Source organism: Symphalangus syndactylus, chromosome 18, assembly GCF_028878055.3.
Source record: "Symphalangus syndactylus isolate Jambi chromosome 18, NHGRI_mSymSyn1-v2.1_pri, whole genome shotgun sequence".
Lineage (NCBI taxonomy): Eukaryota > Metazoa > Chordata > Mammalia > Primates > Hylobatidae > Symphalangus > Symphalangus syndactylus.
In genome coordinates, this window is record NC_072440.2 from 30,536,501 (window position 1) to 30,555,088 (window position 18,588).

Below are 18,588 nucleotides of genomic sequence, written 5' to 3' on the forward strand. Positions count from 1 at the left end.
TAACATTAATTCCTTTTATTTCTTAACTTATAAAACTGATAGAAAAAAATGCAAACTAGACCAGGCTCGGTGGCTTACGTTTGTAATCCTAGCACTTTCGTAGGCCGAGGCGGCAGATTGCTTGAGCTCAGGAGTTCCGAGACCAGCCTGGACAACACGGTGAAACCCCGTCTCTACTAAAATACAAAAAATTAGCTGGGCATGGCAGCGTGCACCTTTAGTCCCAGCTACTCGGGAGGCTGAGGCAGAACTGCTTGAACCCGGGAGGCAGAGGTTGCAGTGAGCCGAGATCACGCCACTGCACTCCAGTCTGGGTGACAAAGCGAGACTCCATCTCAAAAAAAAAAAAAAAAAGCAAACTAAATAGAGAAATATAAAAAGAAAAAAATTACTTTCAATCCCACTACAAATAACTAACCACAACTGTACAACTGTAAACATTATGGATATGCTTTTCTAAAATTACGGTGGACAGACAAATGCACAGAAGTATTCCAAGTAAGAGTTGAGATTGCCAGAAATGTAAAATATGTCAGAAATGAATTCTTATTACATCATGTCGACATTCTTCTCAAGCTGCAGAACAATTTCCTTAAGGGCAGGATCCTCTGCCCAATTGACTTTACTCCCCAAAATAAGGTTCTGTAAAGAAAAAAAATTGTTTTAAAGTTACAAGTACTTTAAAAATTTAACAAGATTTTAGAATATCATTTTTCATGAATCTTATCAAATAATTAACATTTACTACATGTGTAGCTCTGTGATCATAAGAAAAAAATGATAATACATTCTTTTATTTTTTTTCTTTTGAGTCGGAGTCTTGCTCTGTGTCACCCAGGCTGGAGTGCAATGGTGCGGTCTTCAGCTCACTGCAACCTCCGCCTCCCGGGTTCAAGCAATTCTCCTGCCTCAGCCTCCTGAGTAGCTGGGATTACAGGCGCCCACCACCACGCCCGGCTAATTTTTGTATTTTTAGTAGAGACAGGGTTTCACCATATTGGCTCAGCTGGTCTCTTGGCCAGGCTGGCCTCGAACTCCTGACCTCGTGATCCGCCCACCTTGGCCTCCCAAAGTGCTGGGATTACAGGCATAAGCCACCACAGCCGGCAGCATTCTTCTATTTTCATTTCCACTTTTGGTAAGGCTTTAGCCTTGATCTCCATAATGTTAGGGAATATTTACGATGTTTACAATAATTTTTTATGCCTCATCAGTTTCCATGGATAAGTTTTACTTGTCAAAAATACTTGCAGTGTGCTGGGTGCGGTGGCTCAAGCCTGTAATCCCGGCACTTTGGGAGGCTGAGGCAGGTGGATCACCTGAGGTCGGAGTTCAAGACCAGCCTGGCCAACATGGCGAAACCCCATCTCTACCAAAAATACAAAAATTAGCCAGGTGTGGTGGCAGATGCCTATAATCCCAGCTGCTCAGAAGGCTGAGGCAGGAGAATCGCTTGAACCCAGGAGGAGGTGGCAATGGGCCAAGATCACGCCACTGCACTCCAGCCTGGGCCACAGAGCAAGACTCCGTCTGAAAAAAAAGAAAAATGAAGACCTTAAACATTAAATATACACACATTCCAGATATATATAAACAGACCAATATTAAACATTGAATTATTTCATCAAGATCAAAAACTAGCTGAAAGTTAAGCCAACACTGTATAATAGCATCATCGAATAGTTGGCCAGGCACAGTGGCTCACGCCTGTAATCCCAGCACTTTGGGAGGCTGAGGCGGACAGATCACCTAAGGCAAGGGGTTTGAGACCAGCCTAGCCAACATGGTGAAACCCCGTCTCTACTAAAAATTAAAAAATTAGCTGGGCGTGGTGGTTGGGCGCCTGTAATCCCAGCTACTCAGGAGGCTGAGACAGAATTGCTTGAACCAGGAGGCGGAGGTTGCAGTGAGCTGAGATCGAGCCATTTCACTCCAGCCTGGGCAACAAGAGAGAAACTCTTGCTAGTTTACATGTTACCTGGAACACATGTTGAATAACGGTAGTAATTTTTATCTCCATCTGTAGGTTTTGTCGTATGATCTTTATCCTCTCTGAGTTTTCCATACCGTCCAAATCAATCTTCTGTTTGTTCTTTTCAGTCTGTATTTCTAAAAGCTTACTTTCTGAAGCTTGTTTTAATTCTGTTAGGTTAAAAATAAAATAATATACCATATATAATACCTCTACAAACAAGGATCTTGAAAAATTATGAAGCAGATCACTTCTTGGTTATTTTAGTCAAGAGAAAAATTTTAATAAGCAGCATTTTAGGTTGCAATTTTATTATGATCTGAAAATGACTTCCCTGGTGCAAAATAACAATATTCTAATTTTGTACTTAGCAATGCCCTTAGCGAAATGTTCCAGGTATTTCTGTATGACAATAACAGCTGTCTACAGATGTTTCAAGTGGCATCATGTAATGAGGGCTTATTGTGGGTTGCCAAAATAAGTAGGAAATACATATATTTTTTGCCTCTTAAATTACAAAAATGAAACATATAAACATTTATTTATTTTTTTGAGATGGAGTCTCACTGTTGCCTAGGCTGGAGTGCAGTGGTGCGATCTCGGCTCACTGCAGCCTCCGCCTCCCGGGGGTTCAAGTGATTTTCCTGCCTCAGAGTCCTGAATAGCTGGGATTACAGGTGCCCACCACCACACCTGGCTAATGTTTGCATTTTTAGTATAGATGGGGGTTTTGCCATGTTAGCTGGGCTGTTCTCCAACTCCTGACCTCAAGTGATCCACCCACCCAGCCTCCCAAAGTGCTGGGATTACAGGCATGAGCCACCATGCCTGGCCAAATAAGATTAATTTTAAACGAAAAGTAAAATTCCTTGGCCAGGCACGGTGGCTCACGTCTGTAATCCCAGCACTTTGGGAGGCCGAGGTGGGTGGATCACCTGAGGTCAGGAGTTCGAGACCAGCCCCGCCAACATGGCGAAACCCCGTCTCTATGACAAATACAAAAATTAGCTGGGCATGGTGGCACGTGCCTATAATCCCAGCTACTCAGGAGGCTGAGGCAGGAGAATCACTTGAACCCAGAGGCAGAGGTTGCAGTAAGCCGAGATTGCACCATTGCACTCCAGCCTGGGCAACAAGAGTGAAACTCTGTCTCAGAAAAAAAAAAAGCAAGATTCCCCTCTCCAGGGATAAACATCATCAACCATTTTTTGTATTACTGGAAATAGTCTAAGAATTAAACTACTTGGAAATACAAATGGATGTATTTCAGGGGCCTTTTCTTCAACATTAATGTATTAAAAGAGGTTGGAATGCAGTGGAGAAAATGAATCATCAGCCTAAGCATGGGTGGCTCATTCTTATAATTCCAACACTTTGGAAGGCTGAGGCAGGAAGATCGCCAGAAGTTCGAGACCACCCTGGGAAACACAGCAAGACCCTGATTCTACTTAAAAAAAGTGGGGGGAATAGACAAGATGACCAATACTACTACTGACCCTGAGATTATTTGCTAACAAGCAAATCTATATAATGTTTACAAATGACAAATCTGAGCAGGGTGCAGTGACTCATGCCTGTTATCAGCACTGTGGGAGGCTGAGAAGGGTGGATCACCTGAGGGCAGGAGTTGGAGACCAACCTGGCCAACATAGTGAAACCCGTCTCTACTAAAAATATAAATCAGTGGGGCATGGTGGCAGGCGCCTATAATTCCATGTAATCCCAGCTACTCAGGAGGCTGAGGTAGGAGAACTGCTCGAACCCGGGAGGCAGGGGTTGTAGTGAGCCGAGATCGCGCCATTGCACTCCAGCCTGGGTAACAAGAGCAAAACTGTATCTCAAAAAAAAAAAAACAAAAAAAAACCGGCTGGGCATGGTGGCTCATGCCTGTAATCTCAGCACTTTGGGAGGCTGAGGTGGGTAGATCACCTGAGGTAGAAAGTTTGAGACCAGCCTGACCAACGTAGAGAAACTCCACATCTACCAAAAAGACAAAATTAGCTGGGAGTGGTGGTGGGCGCTTGTAATCCCAGCTACTCGTGAGGCTGAGGCAGGAGAATCGCTCAAACCAGGTGCGATGAGCCGAGATTATGCCATTGCACTCCAGCCTGGGCACAAGAGAGAAATTCCGTAAAAAAAAAAAAAAAAAAAAAAAACCCAACCAACAAATCTGGCCAGGCACAGTGGATCATGGGATCCCATCTGTAATCCCAGCACTTTGGGAGGCCAAGGTGGGCAGATAGATCACTTGAGCCCAGGAGTTCTATACCAGCCTGTGTAACATGGTGAATCCTGTCTCTACAGAAAAATAAATTTAAGAAATCTACAGAAAAAAAGGCCGGGTGTGGTGGCTCATGCCTGTAATCCCAGCACTTTGTGAGGTCGAGGCGGGCAGATCACAAGGTCAGGAGATGGAGACCATCCTGGCTAATACGGTGAAACCCCGTCTCTACTAAAAATACAAAAAAATTAGCTGGGCGTGGTGGCGGGTGCCTGTACTCCCAGCTACTCAGGAGGCTGAGGTGAGGCAGAAGAATGGTGTGAACCCGGGAGGTGGAGCTTGCAGTGAGCTGAGATGGTGCCACTGCACTCCAGCCTGGGTGACAGAGTGAGACTCCGTCTCAAAAAACAAAACAAAACAAACAAACAAAAAAATATCTACAGAAAAAAAAAACAATTAAGGTTGGGCGTGGTGGCTCACGCCTGTAATTCCAGCACTTTGGGAGGCCGAGGCGGGCAGATAACGAGGTCAGGAGATCGAGACCATCCTGGCTAACACAGTGAAACTCCGTCTCTACTAAAAATACAAAAAATTAGCCGGGCACGGCGGCGGGCGCCTGTAGTCTCAGCTACTCGAGAGGCTGAGGCAGGAGAATGGCGTGAACCCGGGAGACGGAGCTTGCAGTGAGCCTAGATAGCGCCACTGTAGTCCGGCCTGGGTGAAAGAGCAAGACTCTGTCTCAAAAAAAAAAAAAAAAACAAACAATTAGCCAGGCATGGTGGCATGCACCTGTAGTCCCAACTATCAGGGATGCTGAGGTGAAAGGATTGCTTGAGTACAGGAAGTCGAGGCTGTAGTGAGCCATGAGTGTGCCTCCAGCCTGAGTAACAGAATAAGACCCTGTCTCAAAAAACAAAGAGGCCGGTCACAGTGGCTTACGCCTATAATCCCAGCACTTTGGGAGGCAGAGGAGGGGAGGTGAGGAGTTCGAGACCAGCCTGGACAACATGGTGAAACCCTGTATCTACTAAAAATACAAAAATTAGCCAGGCGTGGTGGCACGCCTGTAATCCCAGCTACTCGGGAGGCTGAGGTAGAAGAATGGCTTGAATCCAGGAGACAGGTTGCAGAGAGCCAAGATCGCACCATTGCACTCCAGCTTGGACAACAGAGCAAAACTATTTCAAAACAAAAACAAACAAAAAAAGGTTGGCCGGGTGAGGTGCCTCACGCCTGTAATGCCAGCACTTTGGGAGGCTGAGGCGGGTGGATCACGAGGTCAGGAGATCAAGACCATCCTGGCTAACATGGTGAACCCCGTCTCTACTAAAAACACAAAAAATTAGCCGGGCATGGTGGCGGGCGCCTGCAGTCCCAGCAACTCAGAAGGCTGAGACAGGAGAATCGCTTGAATCCGGGAGGTGGAGCTTGCAATGAGCTGAGATCGCGCCACCGCACTCCAGCCTGGCCGACAGAGCGAGACTCCATCTCAAAAAAAAAAAAAAAAAAAAAAGGCTGGGTGCGATGGCTCACACTTGTAATCCCAACACTTTCAGAGTGAGAGGTGGATGAATCACAAGATCAGGAGTTCAAGACCAGCCTGGCCAAGATGGTGAAACCCCGTCTCTACTAAAAATACAAAAAATTAGCCAGGCATGCTGGTTGGCGCATGTAATCTCAGCTACTCGGGAAGCTGAGGCAGAGAATTTCTTCAACCCGGGAGGCAGACGTTGCAGTGAGCCGAGATTGCACCACTGCACTCCAGCCTGGGCGACAGAGCGAGACAGCATCTCACAAAAAAAAAAAAAAAAAAAAAGAAAGAAATACAGGCCACGTGCAGTAGCTTATGCCTGTAATCCTAGCACTTTGGGAGGCCAAGGCAGGAGGATCGTTGAGGGCAGAAGTTCAAGATAAACCTGGGTAACACAGCAAGATTCGATGTCAACAAAAAACAAAAAAGTTAGCTGGGCGTGGTGGAGTGCACTTGTATTCCCAGCTACTTGGGAGCTGAGGTGGGAGGATGGCTTGAACCCAGGAGTTCAAAGCTACACTGAACTGCAATGAACTATGATCACGCCACTGCACTCCAGCCTGAGTGACAGAACAAGACCCTTTCTCACCAAAAAAAGAAGAAAGAAAAGAAAAAAAAAAAGTTTTGAAGACTGGTTATCTTTTGATGGAAAATAAAAAAAAATTTAACTTTTCCTTTGTATACCTTTGTTTCCAAATGTTCTACAGTGTGTATTGCCTTTGAAATAAACATTTCAACAGTTTCAATGCAAAAAACCATCTCATGTCATGATAAATTAAGTGAAAAGGCTGTAGATCCATACATATCATTTGATCATTTAGAAATTATATATATATATATATAAATGTTTATATGGACATGGAAAAGTCTAGAATGATAAATACCAAACTGGTCACACAGAAAAGATGCATTACTTTTGCATTATAATTTACTACATCCTTTTATTTTTCCCCTTCTGAGAATGTATTAATTTTGTAATTTAAAGTTCTAAAATAATGAGGCACAGCACTGTGGCTCATGCCTGTAATCCCACCACTTTGGGAGGCCAAGGCAGGCAGATCATTTGAGGTCAGGAGTTCGAGACCAGCCTGACCAACATGGTGAAACCCTGTCCCTACTAAAAATACAAAAATTTGGCCAGGTGCAGTGGCTCACGCCTGTAACCAGCACTTTGAGAGGCTGAGGCAGGTGGATCATCTGAGGTCGGGAGTTCAAGACCAGCCTGGCCAACATGGTGAAATCCCATCTCTACTAAAAAAATACAAAAACTAGCGGGGTGTGGTGGGACACGCCTGTAATCTCAGCTACTCTGGAGGCTGAGGCACAAGAATTGCTCAAACCCAGGACGCAGAGGATGCAGTGAGCCGAGATCGTGCCACTGCACTCCAGCATCGGCGACAGAGTGAGATTCTGTCTCCAAAAAAAATACCATATTAAAAAAATTTTTTAAACATAAAAATACAAAAGCCAGGCTTGGTGGTGGGTGCCTGTAGTTCCAGCTATTCAGGAGGCTGAGGCAGGAGAATCACTTGAATTTGGGAGGCAGAGGTTGCAGTGAGCCAAGACCGAGTCACTGCATTCCACCTGGGTGATAGAGCAAGACTCTGTCTCAGAAAAAAGCAAACAAAAAATGAAAATAAACTTCTAAAACAGTGAGAATAAATAGAACAAAATGTACTTTATATCACTTTTTAAGCTGCCATGTAAAAAATTTTAAGGAATTTTGAAAGTCAGAAATTAGGAAATTTCTCAGTGGCTAGGAGATCTGGCCTTATCAATCTATAAAGTAAGCAAAATGTGTTCTGCCAAAAAAAAGTGTTCTACATACGCAATCTCTTCTTTCTAATATCAAGCAGTTTTTCCTCTAAATCCCAAGATTCCTGTTATTAAAAATAAAAAAGTTAAAGCACATTACTGTATGTAAGGACAAACCTGTAATACTTAAATCACTGAGTTTATCTACTAGCCTTAGTTATCTAAAGTTCCGGTTTTCAATTCCTCTATTTCCAGACAGCAAAAGGAAGACAGTAACTTAAATTATAAGTAGATAATGTTCAACATTAGTCAGAAATAACAGAATTTTGAAAAAAAGAAAGAACTCAAGGACAGCGAATTCCAATCATAGCACTCCCTTTGGACAATCCTATTTAATCTATACAATACAGTTACCAGCAAGAAGTTGAGAGTAAAATCATGAGAATGCATAATCGGCCTAATGTGTAAGTTTACCTGCTGTGATTTCATTATTAATTTATTTAGCTCTAATAGGTGTTTCATGTTATCCATGAGCACACTGAAAAGGAAACAAAAAGATGATTTATTAAGGTTATTTGTAACTTAATTAAAAATAATAACAGTCATTAATGAAGGAATCAATGAGTGAAAACTTACTTTCATTAAATCCACCGTACACTTGGATAAAAAGTCAGTTTAACAAAATAAATCTGGAAAAGTTTGATGTAAACTAAATTTCTGTTAAAAATAGATATGCATTTCCCTAGAAAAATATTTGGTCACAGACATTGAAGAATACCAAATTTAAAAATGTGGGAACATTTCTAAAAGTTTCATATTTGGAGAGGAAACACCCTAATAACTTCGTAACAAGCTGCTTTTGTTTTGAATTTACTTTTTAGAGCAATTTTAGTTTTTGTTTTGAATTTATTTTTTAGAGCAATTTTAACAAGCTGCTTTTGTTTTGAATGTATTTTTTAGAGCAATTTTAGTTTCACAGCAAAACTGAGTGGAAGGTACAGAGATTTCTCATATACACCCTACCCCTGACACATGCATAGCCTCTCCCATTATCAACATCCCCTACACCAAAGTGGCACATTTGTTACAATCAACAAACCTATATCGACACATCATTGTTACCCAAAGTCTGGATTTTACATCAGGGTTCACTCTTGCTTGTGTATATCCTATGGGTTTGTTTTTTGTGACAGGGTCTTACTCTGCCACCCAGGCTGGAGTGCAGTGGCACAATCACAGCTTCCTGCAACCTCAACCTCCTGGGCTCAAGTGATCATCCTGCCTCAGCCTCAGAAGCAGCTGGGATTATAGGCATACACTACCATGTCCCACTAATTTTTAAATTTTTTGTAGAGACGGGGTCTCCCTATGTTGCCTAGACTGGTCTGGAACTCCAGGGTTGAAGCAATCCTCCCTCTTCAGCCTCCCAAAGTGGTAGGATTATAGACATGAGCTACTGAGGCCCCACCCATTCTTTGGGTTTTGACATATGTATAATTACATGTATCCACCATTATTGCAGCATACAGAATAGTTTCAAGGAACAAACTGCTTTTTACTTCTTTAACAAATATTTTTGAGTACTTACTACATGCTTTCAAGAACTATGCCAGGTGCCAGGAATATAAAATAAAATAAAACACAGTATCTGTTTTCAAAGAGGAAAGAATCTAGTGGAGAAAAATAAATCCACAATCATACTGTAGCACAGTAACAAATATGAACCAGAGTTATGCACAGGGTGGAATAAGGATATAAAGTAATTACCTAGATCAAGTAGTTTGGTATGGCTGGAGCAAAACGGTATGGAATAAGGCTGGGCAGAGCAGTGGCTCTCATACTTCAGAGTGCCACAGTCACTTGGGAGGCTCGTTAAGTAAGGATTCCTAGTTCCTGACCTTCAGATATGCTGGTTCAGTGGCTCATGCCTGTAATCTCAGCACTTTGGGAGGCTGAGGCAGGAGGTTTGCTTGAGCTCAGGAGTTTGAGACCTGGGCAATATAGCAAGACCACATCTCTATTTAAAAAAAAAAAAAAAAAGGTCAGGTACAGTGGATCCCGTGAAGTCAGAAGTTTGAGATTAGCCTGGCCAACATGGCAAAACCCCATCTCTACTAAAAATACAAAAATTAGCCAGGTGTGATGGTGTGCGTCTGTAATCCCAGCTACTCAGGGGGCCAAGGCAGGAGAATCGCTTGAACCCGGGAGGCAGAGGTTGCAGTGAGCCAAGAAGATCGTGCCACTGCACTCCAGCCTGGGTGACAGAGCAAGATTCTGTCTCAAAAAAAAAAAAAAAAAAAAGATATGCTGATTCAGAAAGTTTGGGATAGGACCAACAATGTGATAATTATAATAGACATTATTCTGATAGTCAGCCAGGTGTGAAAAACACTGTAGAAGCAACTAACTGAGAAGGTCAAAAGGGGAATCTGCACAAACCTGGGAGAGCTGAACTCATTTTTCTACTATTTACGGCTATATTTGGTTGTCTTAAAAGATAAATTTAGGCATATTAAAATCTAACAAGTTTATTTGAGAAGACAATTCATGCATCTGGCAGCACAGGTTTGTAAACTGTTTAGTGCTCTACTGTGGGAGTTGAGTGAGGAAGCTTTTATAAGGTGTTCATAGAAGACAGAAAATATAATTGGCTGGTTAAAGTGGAACATCTCTAGTTAGAAGTTAGTTGGCAGTTTCTCATTGGGTAAGCTTAAGTTCCATTTTACTGTTTACATCAGGCTTACATGAGAATCCCAAGGTGATGGAACTCAAGGCTAAAGATGGTTCTGCCTAATGGCATTCCAGTTGTATCCCAATTAATTTTTTTAACAGTTATAAACTTTAAAATGTGCTAATAAAACACTGCCTCAGCCTATTTGACCTTGCTATTTTTTTTTTTTTTTTCCGAGAGAGTCTCACTCTGTTGCCCAGGCTGGAGTGCAGTGGCGCAATCTCAGCTCACTGCAACCTCCGCCTCCTGGGTTCAAGTGATTTTCCTGCCTCAGCCTCCCGAGTAGCTGGGATTACAGGTACCTGCCACCACACCTGGCTAATTTTTGCATTTTTTTTTTTTTTTTTTTTTTTTTTGAGACAGAGTCTCGCTCTGTCGCCCAGGCTGGAGTGCAGTGGTGCAACCTTGGCTCACTGCAAGCTCCGCCTCCTGGGTTCACGCCATTCTCCTGCCTCAGCCTCTCCGAGTAGCTGGGACTACAGGCGCCCACCACCACACCCGGCTAATTTTTTGTATTTTTAGTAGAGACGGGGTTTCACCGTGGTCTCGATCTCCTGACCTCGTGATCCGCCTGCCTCGGCCTCCCAAAGTGCTGGGATTACAAGCGTGAGCCGCCGCGCCTGGCCAATTTTTGCATTTTTAGTAGAGATGGGATTTTACCATGTTGGCCAGGCTGGCCTTGAACTTCTGACCTCAGATCATCCACCTGCCTTGGCCTCCCAAAGTGCTGGGATTACAGGCGTGAGCCACTGCACCGGCCTGACCCTTCTGTTGTTTTTTGGTGTCAACAGTGAAACTGGCCCAATTGTCCCATAGAACTGATGTTTATGATTTCTTTTGAATAAACATAGAAACTGACCCTCCCAGTCTTAAAGCTTGAGAAAGTTACAGTTGTCTTATCTGAGTTCCTTTCTCAGGAAATCAACCATCAGGACTCCCAGATAGTATCAAGGAACTGAAACTTACAAGATCACACCCTCTGGACAATAAGACATCAGACCCCCTCACCCATCATGACTGCCTAACCTGCTTCCTACTGACTAACTCCTCTTCCTTAACCCTCCCTAATTCCTGTCTTCCCATACATGGTTACATATCTTCCATGCTATATAAACCCTTAATTTGGCAGGGTGTGATGGTTCACACTTGTAATCTCAGCACTTTGGAAGGCCAACGCAGGTGGATCCCTTTGAGCTCAGGAGTTCGTGACCAGCCTGGGCAACATGGCAAAACCCCATCTCTACAAAAAATACAAAAATTAGCCAGGCACAGTGGCGGGCACCTGTAGTCCCAGCTACTTGGGAGGCTGAGGTGGATCACTTGAACCTGGGAGGTCAAGGTGGCAGTGAGCTAGGATCACGCCACTGCACTCCAGGCTGAGCAACAGAGTGCGGCCCTGTCTCAACAAAACAAAACAAAACAAAACAAAACAAAACAAAACAAAACACCTCCTTAATTTTAGTCCATCTAGGAGATGAGACTGATCTCCCCTCTCTTTGGCTACAGTACTCAAAGCCTTCTTCCTGACAACACTCACGTCAGTGATTACATTTCTGTGCAGCAAGCAACAGGACCTAGACCAAAGCCCTGACATTTCAGTAACAATGTGATGAATCTATCCTGCTGTCCTGCAACCCACACCTTTAACTCAAGAATGTTTTTTTTTTTGTTTTTGAGATGGGGTCTCACTGTTGCCCAGGCTAAGGTGCTGTGGCAAGATCACAGCTTACTGCAGCCCCATGACCTCCTAGAATCAAGGCAGGAGGCTGATCCTCTCCCCTCAGCCTCTGGAGTAGCAAGGACTACTGGTGGCTCCACCACGCCCGGCTAATTTTTAAAAATTTTTTGTAGAGATAAGGCCTCCCTATGTTGCCCAGGCTGATCTCAAATGCCTGAGCTCAAGCTATCCTCCTGCCTCAGGCCCCCAAAGTGCTGGGATTACAAGCATGAGCCTCTGTACCCAGGCTAAACTTTCCTTTTATGGGAGAGAAAAAGTTATCTGTTCAAATTCAGATTTTTGGATTTATGTAATCCTGGATTTAGCTGGAATATGGGGAAAACGTGTTATCAGTGTGGGCTAAGATACTCAAGATAGAAGTGCCTAGATCAGACCAGGCTGGCCAACATAGTGAAACCCCATCTCTACTAAAAATACAAAAATTACCCAGGAGTTGTAGCAGGTGCCTGTAATCCCAGCTATTCAGGAGGCTGAGGCATGAGAATTGCTTGAACCGGACAGGTGGAGGTTGGAGTGAGCTGCACTTCAGTCTGAATGACACAGCGAGATTCCATCTCCAAAAAAAAAAAGTGCCTATACCCATGCGGGAATTTTTCTGGTGCTCAGGGGAAGGGGATATTTTATCACAAGACCTTTGGGAGATAAAATCATAGGTAAGACCTCTGAGGCCAGACACCAGGATACAAAGGACCTGACCTGCTAGTCTTTTTTTTTTTTGCTCATAATAATTTTTATTTTTATTTATTTATTTTTTAAAATATTATTATTATTGTACTTTAAGTTTTAGGGTACATGTGCACAACGTGCAGGTTTGTTACATATGTATACATGTGCCATGTTGGTGTGCTGCACCCATTAACTCGTCATTTACCATTAGGTATATCTCCTAATGCTATCCCTCCCCGCTACCCCCACCCCACAACAGTCCCCAGTGTGTGATGTTCCCCTTCCTGTGTCCATGTGTTCTCACTGTTCAATTCCCACCTATGAGTGAGAACATGCGGTGTTTGGTTTTTTGTCCTTGCGACAGTTTGCTGAGACCTGCTAGTCTTTATATATCCCTTGGGAAATTGTTTGATCCAAACAAGCTCATTTCTACCAATAAAAAATGAGGCGTATATTTCCTATCTCACTGTGTTTTGGATGGATTAAATGAGATAGCCCTGTTCCTGATTTATAGTAAATACTGAAAAAAAATGAACTTTTAAAGCTTTCCCTTAAAATTTTCCAATCTTCTGGATAAACTCTTCTGCTTCTTACAGTTACAATCCATATGGAACAAAATATAATTAGAACTATAAAAGTTGCTGTAATTCTGGGGAGGTCCTACAAAAATTTCATCACTTTCCTTATTCCCCAGATAAAGGTAGTTGGCAGTAATAATTTTTTAAAATTCACAAAACTAAAGTCACTATGCAGATCCCATCCTTACCGAATCCAGAGAAAAAAAAATCATACCTAGACTGGGTGCTAGTTTTCTCCAGGTTTTTTTTAAGTGTAGTTGAAAGTCTCATCCTATGAGAGGGAAAAAGCTTGTATTATAAAACATGGATAACATTTGTGGTACATTAAAAAAATTCAAAATATGACAAAGATTGATTTCCCTTCAAATATACATAAAACAGAAGTAGGTTTTAAAATATTATTACATGAGAAATACTTTGAGAAATAAAACACAGAAATATGAAATAACACCAAGATGGATAGGGCTGTTGCGTGTGGGTATACACTGCTAGAATGAGGGGCCAGGTGAATCGGAAACCTGGCCTGAGCTGAATGAGTTCTCTGAACCATCTACTTTTGTGCAAAGCCAGTGGAAGGATTAAGGCACTAAAAAGATCAGGATGGACCTGAAATGAAGGACTTAGGGAATACAAAACCATATATGACTATAAACTTTAAAACTTTTTTTTTGTTTTTTGAGAGGGAATCTTGCTCTGTCACCCACAATGGAGTGCACAGTGGCGTGATCTTGGCTCACTGCAACCTCTGCCTCCTGGGTTTAAGTGATTCTCCTGCCTCAGCCTCCCTAGTAGCTGGGATTACAGGCACACACCACCACACCTGGCTAATTTTTGTATTTTTAGTAGAGACAGGGTTTTGCATTGTTGGTCAGGCTGGTCTTGAACTCCTGACCTCAGGTGATCCACCCACCTTGGCCTCCCGAAGTGCTGGGATTACAGGTGCGAGCCACCGTGCCCGGCCAGGTTAGGTGTATTAAATGCATTTTTCACTGATCATATTTTCAACTTACAATGGATTTATCAGGACCTAAACCCATTGCAAATTGAGGAGCATCTGTAATGCAAATTTTCTCTCAGGGCTCAAAATCTGTGTGACCAGACTGGGCTTGTGTAATCCCAGCATTTTGGGGAGGCTGAGGTGAGAAGATCGCTTGAGCCTAGGAGTTCAAGACCAGCCTGGGCACAGTGAGATCCAATCTCCATAAAAAATAAAAAAAATTAGCCAAGCGTGGTTTTGCGTGCCTGTAGTCCCAGCTGCTCCAGAGGCTGAGGCAGGAGGATTGCTTGAGCCTGGGAGGTTGAGGCTACAGTGAGCAGTGATCATGTCGCTGTACTCCAGCGTGGGCAAGAGTGAGACCTTGTCAAATTAAAAAATAATAACAATAATAAAAATTTTGTGTGAGCATTATCTAATCATCACTGTGCTTGACTAATTCATTCAGCCCAGTTAAAAGATTCCCTCCACTTTGCCCTCATACCCATTTTGCAGTCAGTTCACAATGCTTATATTTAAAATGTAATAATTACCTGTCTAATGCAAGCTGTTTTATCTCAAAAGCAATTTTCACCTCTTCAATTTCATTTTCCAGGTCTTCAATTTTACTATCAAAGAAACATGAGCAAAAGAATTTCAGCAATATCAGAAAAGACATTATTGAAATAAATGTATAGAATAAGCCCTTAAAAAAGTAAAACACCTCTATCTAAATACAAGTATCCTACAGGCTCAATATACTAATGTGTATTTACACATTTGGTAAACTAATGCCCCTGAGCTACTTCACTTAGTATCTTATAAAAAGGGAGACCAGAAAGTTCTAATGTGATCACTTGTGTATGTATAAATCTCCACCCCAAATTAACAACTTCCCAATATATGCATCACAAGTTATTTGGAAAAATAAAGGAAAGGAAAAATAAAAACAATGTTATAGCATAGAAAAATGAGATTATGACCAGGCTCAGTGGCTCTTGCCTACAATCCCAGAACTTTAGGAGGCCAAGGTGGAGGATTACGTGAGGCCAGGAGTTTGAGAACAGCCTGGGCAACAAAGTGAGGCCCCATCTCTACAAAATATATATATTTTTTTGAGGCGGAGTCTCGCTCTTGTTGCCCAGGTTGGAGTGCAATGGTGCGATCTTGGCTCACCGCAACCTCCGCCTCCCGGGTTCAAGCGATTCTCCTGCCTCAGCCTCCCAAGTAGCTGGGATTACAGGCATGCGCCATCACGCCCAGCTAATTTTGTATTTTTAGTAGAGATGGGGTTTCTCCATGTTGGTCAGGCTGCTTTCAAACTCCCGACCTCGGGTGATCCACACACCTCGGCTTCTCAAAAGTGCTGGGATTACAGGCATGAGTCACCGTACCTGGCCCCAAAATATTAAAAAAAAAAAAAAAAAAGAAAGTCAGGTGTGGTACAATGAGCCTGTAGTTCCAGCTACTCAGGAGGCTGAGGCCAGTGGATCCCTTGAACCCAGGAGGTTGTGGCTTCAATGAACTATGATCACACCACAGCACTCCAGCCTGCATGATAGTGAGATTCCATCTAACAACAAAGTAATAGAAAATATGGTTAAATCTTAGTAAAGACCATAAACAAAATTGTTAAATATAACATACGCTTTGATTTGCTTTTCTTGCATAATTTGTTCTGGAGTTTTTTCTTCACCTGCAAATAAATAATTTTTTGAAGTTACTAACATTTTAGAAAGGTGCTGTCCAAAATGAATATAATGTAAGTCCCAAGTGCAAAAGACATCATTTAAAATGTCATTTTCACATTACAGAAAAGCAACAGTGAAATTTAATTTTAATATACTTATTTAACCAATAGATCAAAAATGTTATTTCAATGTGCAGTTAGTTTAACATTACTAATGACATATTTCACATTATTCTGTCTGTATTTTACATTTACAGCCCATCTCAATGATGACTAACCTTTTGAGACCAGCCTGGGCGACATAGTGAAACTGTCTCTACTGAAAATTAGCCAGGCACAATAGTGCATGCCTGTAGTCCCAGCTACTCGGGAGGCTGAGGTGGGAGGATTGCTTGAGCCCAAGAGGTTGGGGTTGCAGTGAGCCAAAATCTTGCTACTGCACTCCAGCCTGGGTGGCTGAGCGAGATCATCTCAAAAAAAAAAAAAACACCAACCAACAAAGACAATGTGGCACTTGTGTAGGGATCAACAAATACCTCAATGGAACAGAAAAAAGCCTAGAACTTCCTGTGATGATGGAAATGTTTCCTATCTATGCTATCCCATAGGATAGCCACTGGCCACATGTGGCAACTGAGCATTTGATATGCACTTGATTTTAAATTTTATTTCATTTTAATTAGCTTTAAAAAGCCACATGTGTGGCCAGGGGTGTGGTGGCTCACGCCTGTAATCCCAGTACTTTGGGAGGCCGAGGCAGGTGGATCACCTGAGGTCAGGAATTAAGAGACCAGCCTGGCCAACATGGTGAAATCCCGTCTCTACTAAAAATACAAAAATTTTAGTACTTTGGGCGTTGTGGTGTGCACCTGTAGTCCCAGCTACTCGGGAGGCTGAGGCGGTGAATACGGGAGGCAGAGGTTGCAGTGAGCTGAGATCGCGCTGCTGCACTCTAGCCTGGGCGACAGAACAACACTCCGTCTCAAAAAAAAAAAAAAAAAACAGAAAAAAGGAAAAAAGAAAATGTTCTATATCTTTTTTTTGGGGAGACAGGGTCTCCTTCTGTCACTGTCGCCCAGGCTGGAGTGTAGTGGTGTGATCTTGGCTCACTGCAGCCTTGATATCCCAGGCTCAAGCAATCCTCCCACCTCAGCTGGGTGGGTCTACAGGCACATGGTACCACATCTGGCCAATTTTTTTAGAGATGGGGTCTCGCTATGTTTCCCAGGCTGGTTGCCCTGGGCTCAAGCAATCCTCTCACCTTGGCCCCTCAAAGTGCTGAGATTACAGATTGATCCACCATGCTCAGCCGAAAATGTTCTGTATCTTGATTGTGGTAGTGATTATACAGATTTAGAAATTTGTCAAAACTCATCAAATTGTACCTTTAAAATAGATGTCTTTATTGTGAAAAACAATCCTTTAACCAATAAAGTCTCGGTCATATATATATATATATACACATATACATATATATATACACATACACATATATACATATACACACATATACGTATATACACACACATATATGTGTGTGTGTGTGTATATATATATATATATTTTTTTTTTTTTTTTTGAGACAGAGTTTTGCTCTTGTTGCCCAGGCCAGAGTGCAATGGCATGATCTCAGGTCACTGCAACCTCCACCTCCCAGGTTCAAGCAATTCTCCTGCCTCAGCCTCCTGCGTAGCTGGGATTACAGGCATGCACCACCACGCCCGGCTAATTTTGTATTTTTAATAGAGACGGGGTTTCTCCACGTTGGTCAGGCTGGTCTCGAACTCCTGACCTCAGGTGATGCACCCGCCTCGGCCTCCCAAAGTGCTGGGATTACAGGTGTGAGCTACCAAGCCCAGCCATATATATATATTTTTTAAATGGTAAAAGAATCAATACTTATTTCTCTGTTGATTGCTTGACAGTCTCACTCTGCTGCCCAGTGGAGTGGAGTACAGTACAGTGACTCAATCACTTGAGCCCAGGAGTTGGATGTTGCAGTGTGTCCCAGCTGAGACTACAGGTATGTATCACCATATCTGGCTAACTTTTTTTATTTTTGTAGGGACGAGGTCTCACTTTGTTTCCCAGGCTAATCTCAAACTCTTAGCTTCAAGCGATCTTCTTGTCTTGGCCTCTAAAAGAACAGATAGTCAGTTTTAGACAAACACCTTCTTTCAAAGGCTACAACTAAACTTCCTGTGGCCTGCCTTACATCTGTCGTCTCCTAGGTATAGAAATTCTACAGTGTTAACTAAATCTAGTTTTTGGATGTCACAATCCCTTAAAAATGGTACTAGCTATACAGAGAACAAAAAGACTATTGGAATGTAAACTCTTCTCATTTGGATCTGAGCTCTAAAATCATCTTCTTAGAGAAGCCATCCCTATGAAAAGAAGCCCCTCCCTCTTATCATGCCTTTGTTTCCTTCAGCACACTTAGCATACTTCATAAATATCTTGCATGTTTACCAGTTTTGCGACACTAGAACATATATAAACAATTTTTGGTAAAGTTAATTTTATTTTCACTCGAGTACTGTTAATCATCAAACTCACAAAATCTTATTTGAGGCCAGGTGTGGTGGCAAAACCCTGTCTCTACAAAAAAATACAGAAAATTAGCCAGGCGCAGTAGCATGTGCCTGTGGTCTCAGTTACTTGGGAGGCTGAGGTGGGAGGATTGCTGGAGCCCAGGAGGCTGAGGCTGCAGTAAACCAGAGACTGTGCCAC

General features: G+C 42.6%; 1 protein-coding gene across 2 annotated transcripts in view; it reads right to left on the reverse strand.

Moving 5' to 3' along the window:
* CENPH (centromere protein H) overlaps window positions 1-18,588 on the reverse strand; it is a 21,294-nt gene continuing 2,706 nt past the window's right edge. Inside the window, exons 3-9 of one of the 2 annotated variants that reach the window (XM_055253022.2) lie at window positions 15,813-15,861; window positions 14,720-14,794; window positions 13,407-13,463; window positions 7,954-8,017; window positions 7,553-7,604; window positions 1,979-2,142; window positions 1-642 (exon numbers count right to left, since the gene is read on the reverse strand). In XM_055253022.2, the coding sequence (XP_055108997.2) occupies window positions 550-642; window positions 1,979-2,142; window positions 7,553-7,604; window positions 7,954-8,017; window positions 13,407-13,463; window positions 14,720-14,794; window positions 15,813-15,861 (554 nt within the window). In that variant the 3' untranslated portion in view covers window positions 1-549. The remainder of the gene's footprint in view (window positions 643-1,978; window positions 2,143-7,552; window positions 7,605-7,953; window positions 8,018-13,406; window positions 13,464-14,719; window positions 14,795-15,812; window positions 15,862-18,588) is intronic. The other variant, XM_063623225.1, reaches the window with a different exon arrangement.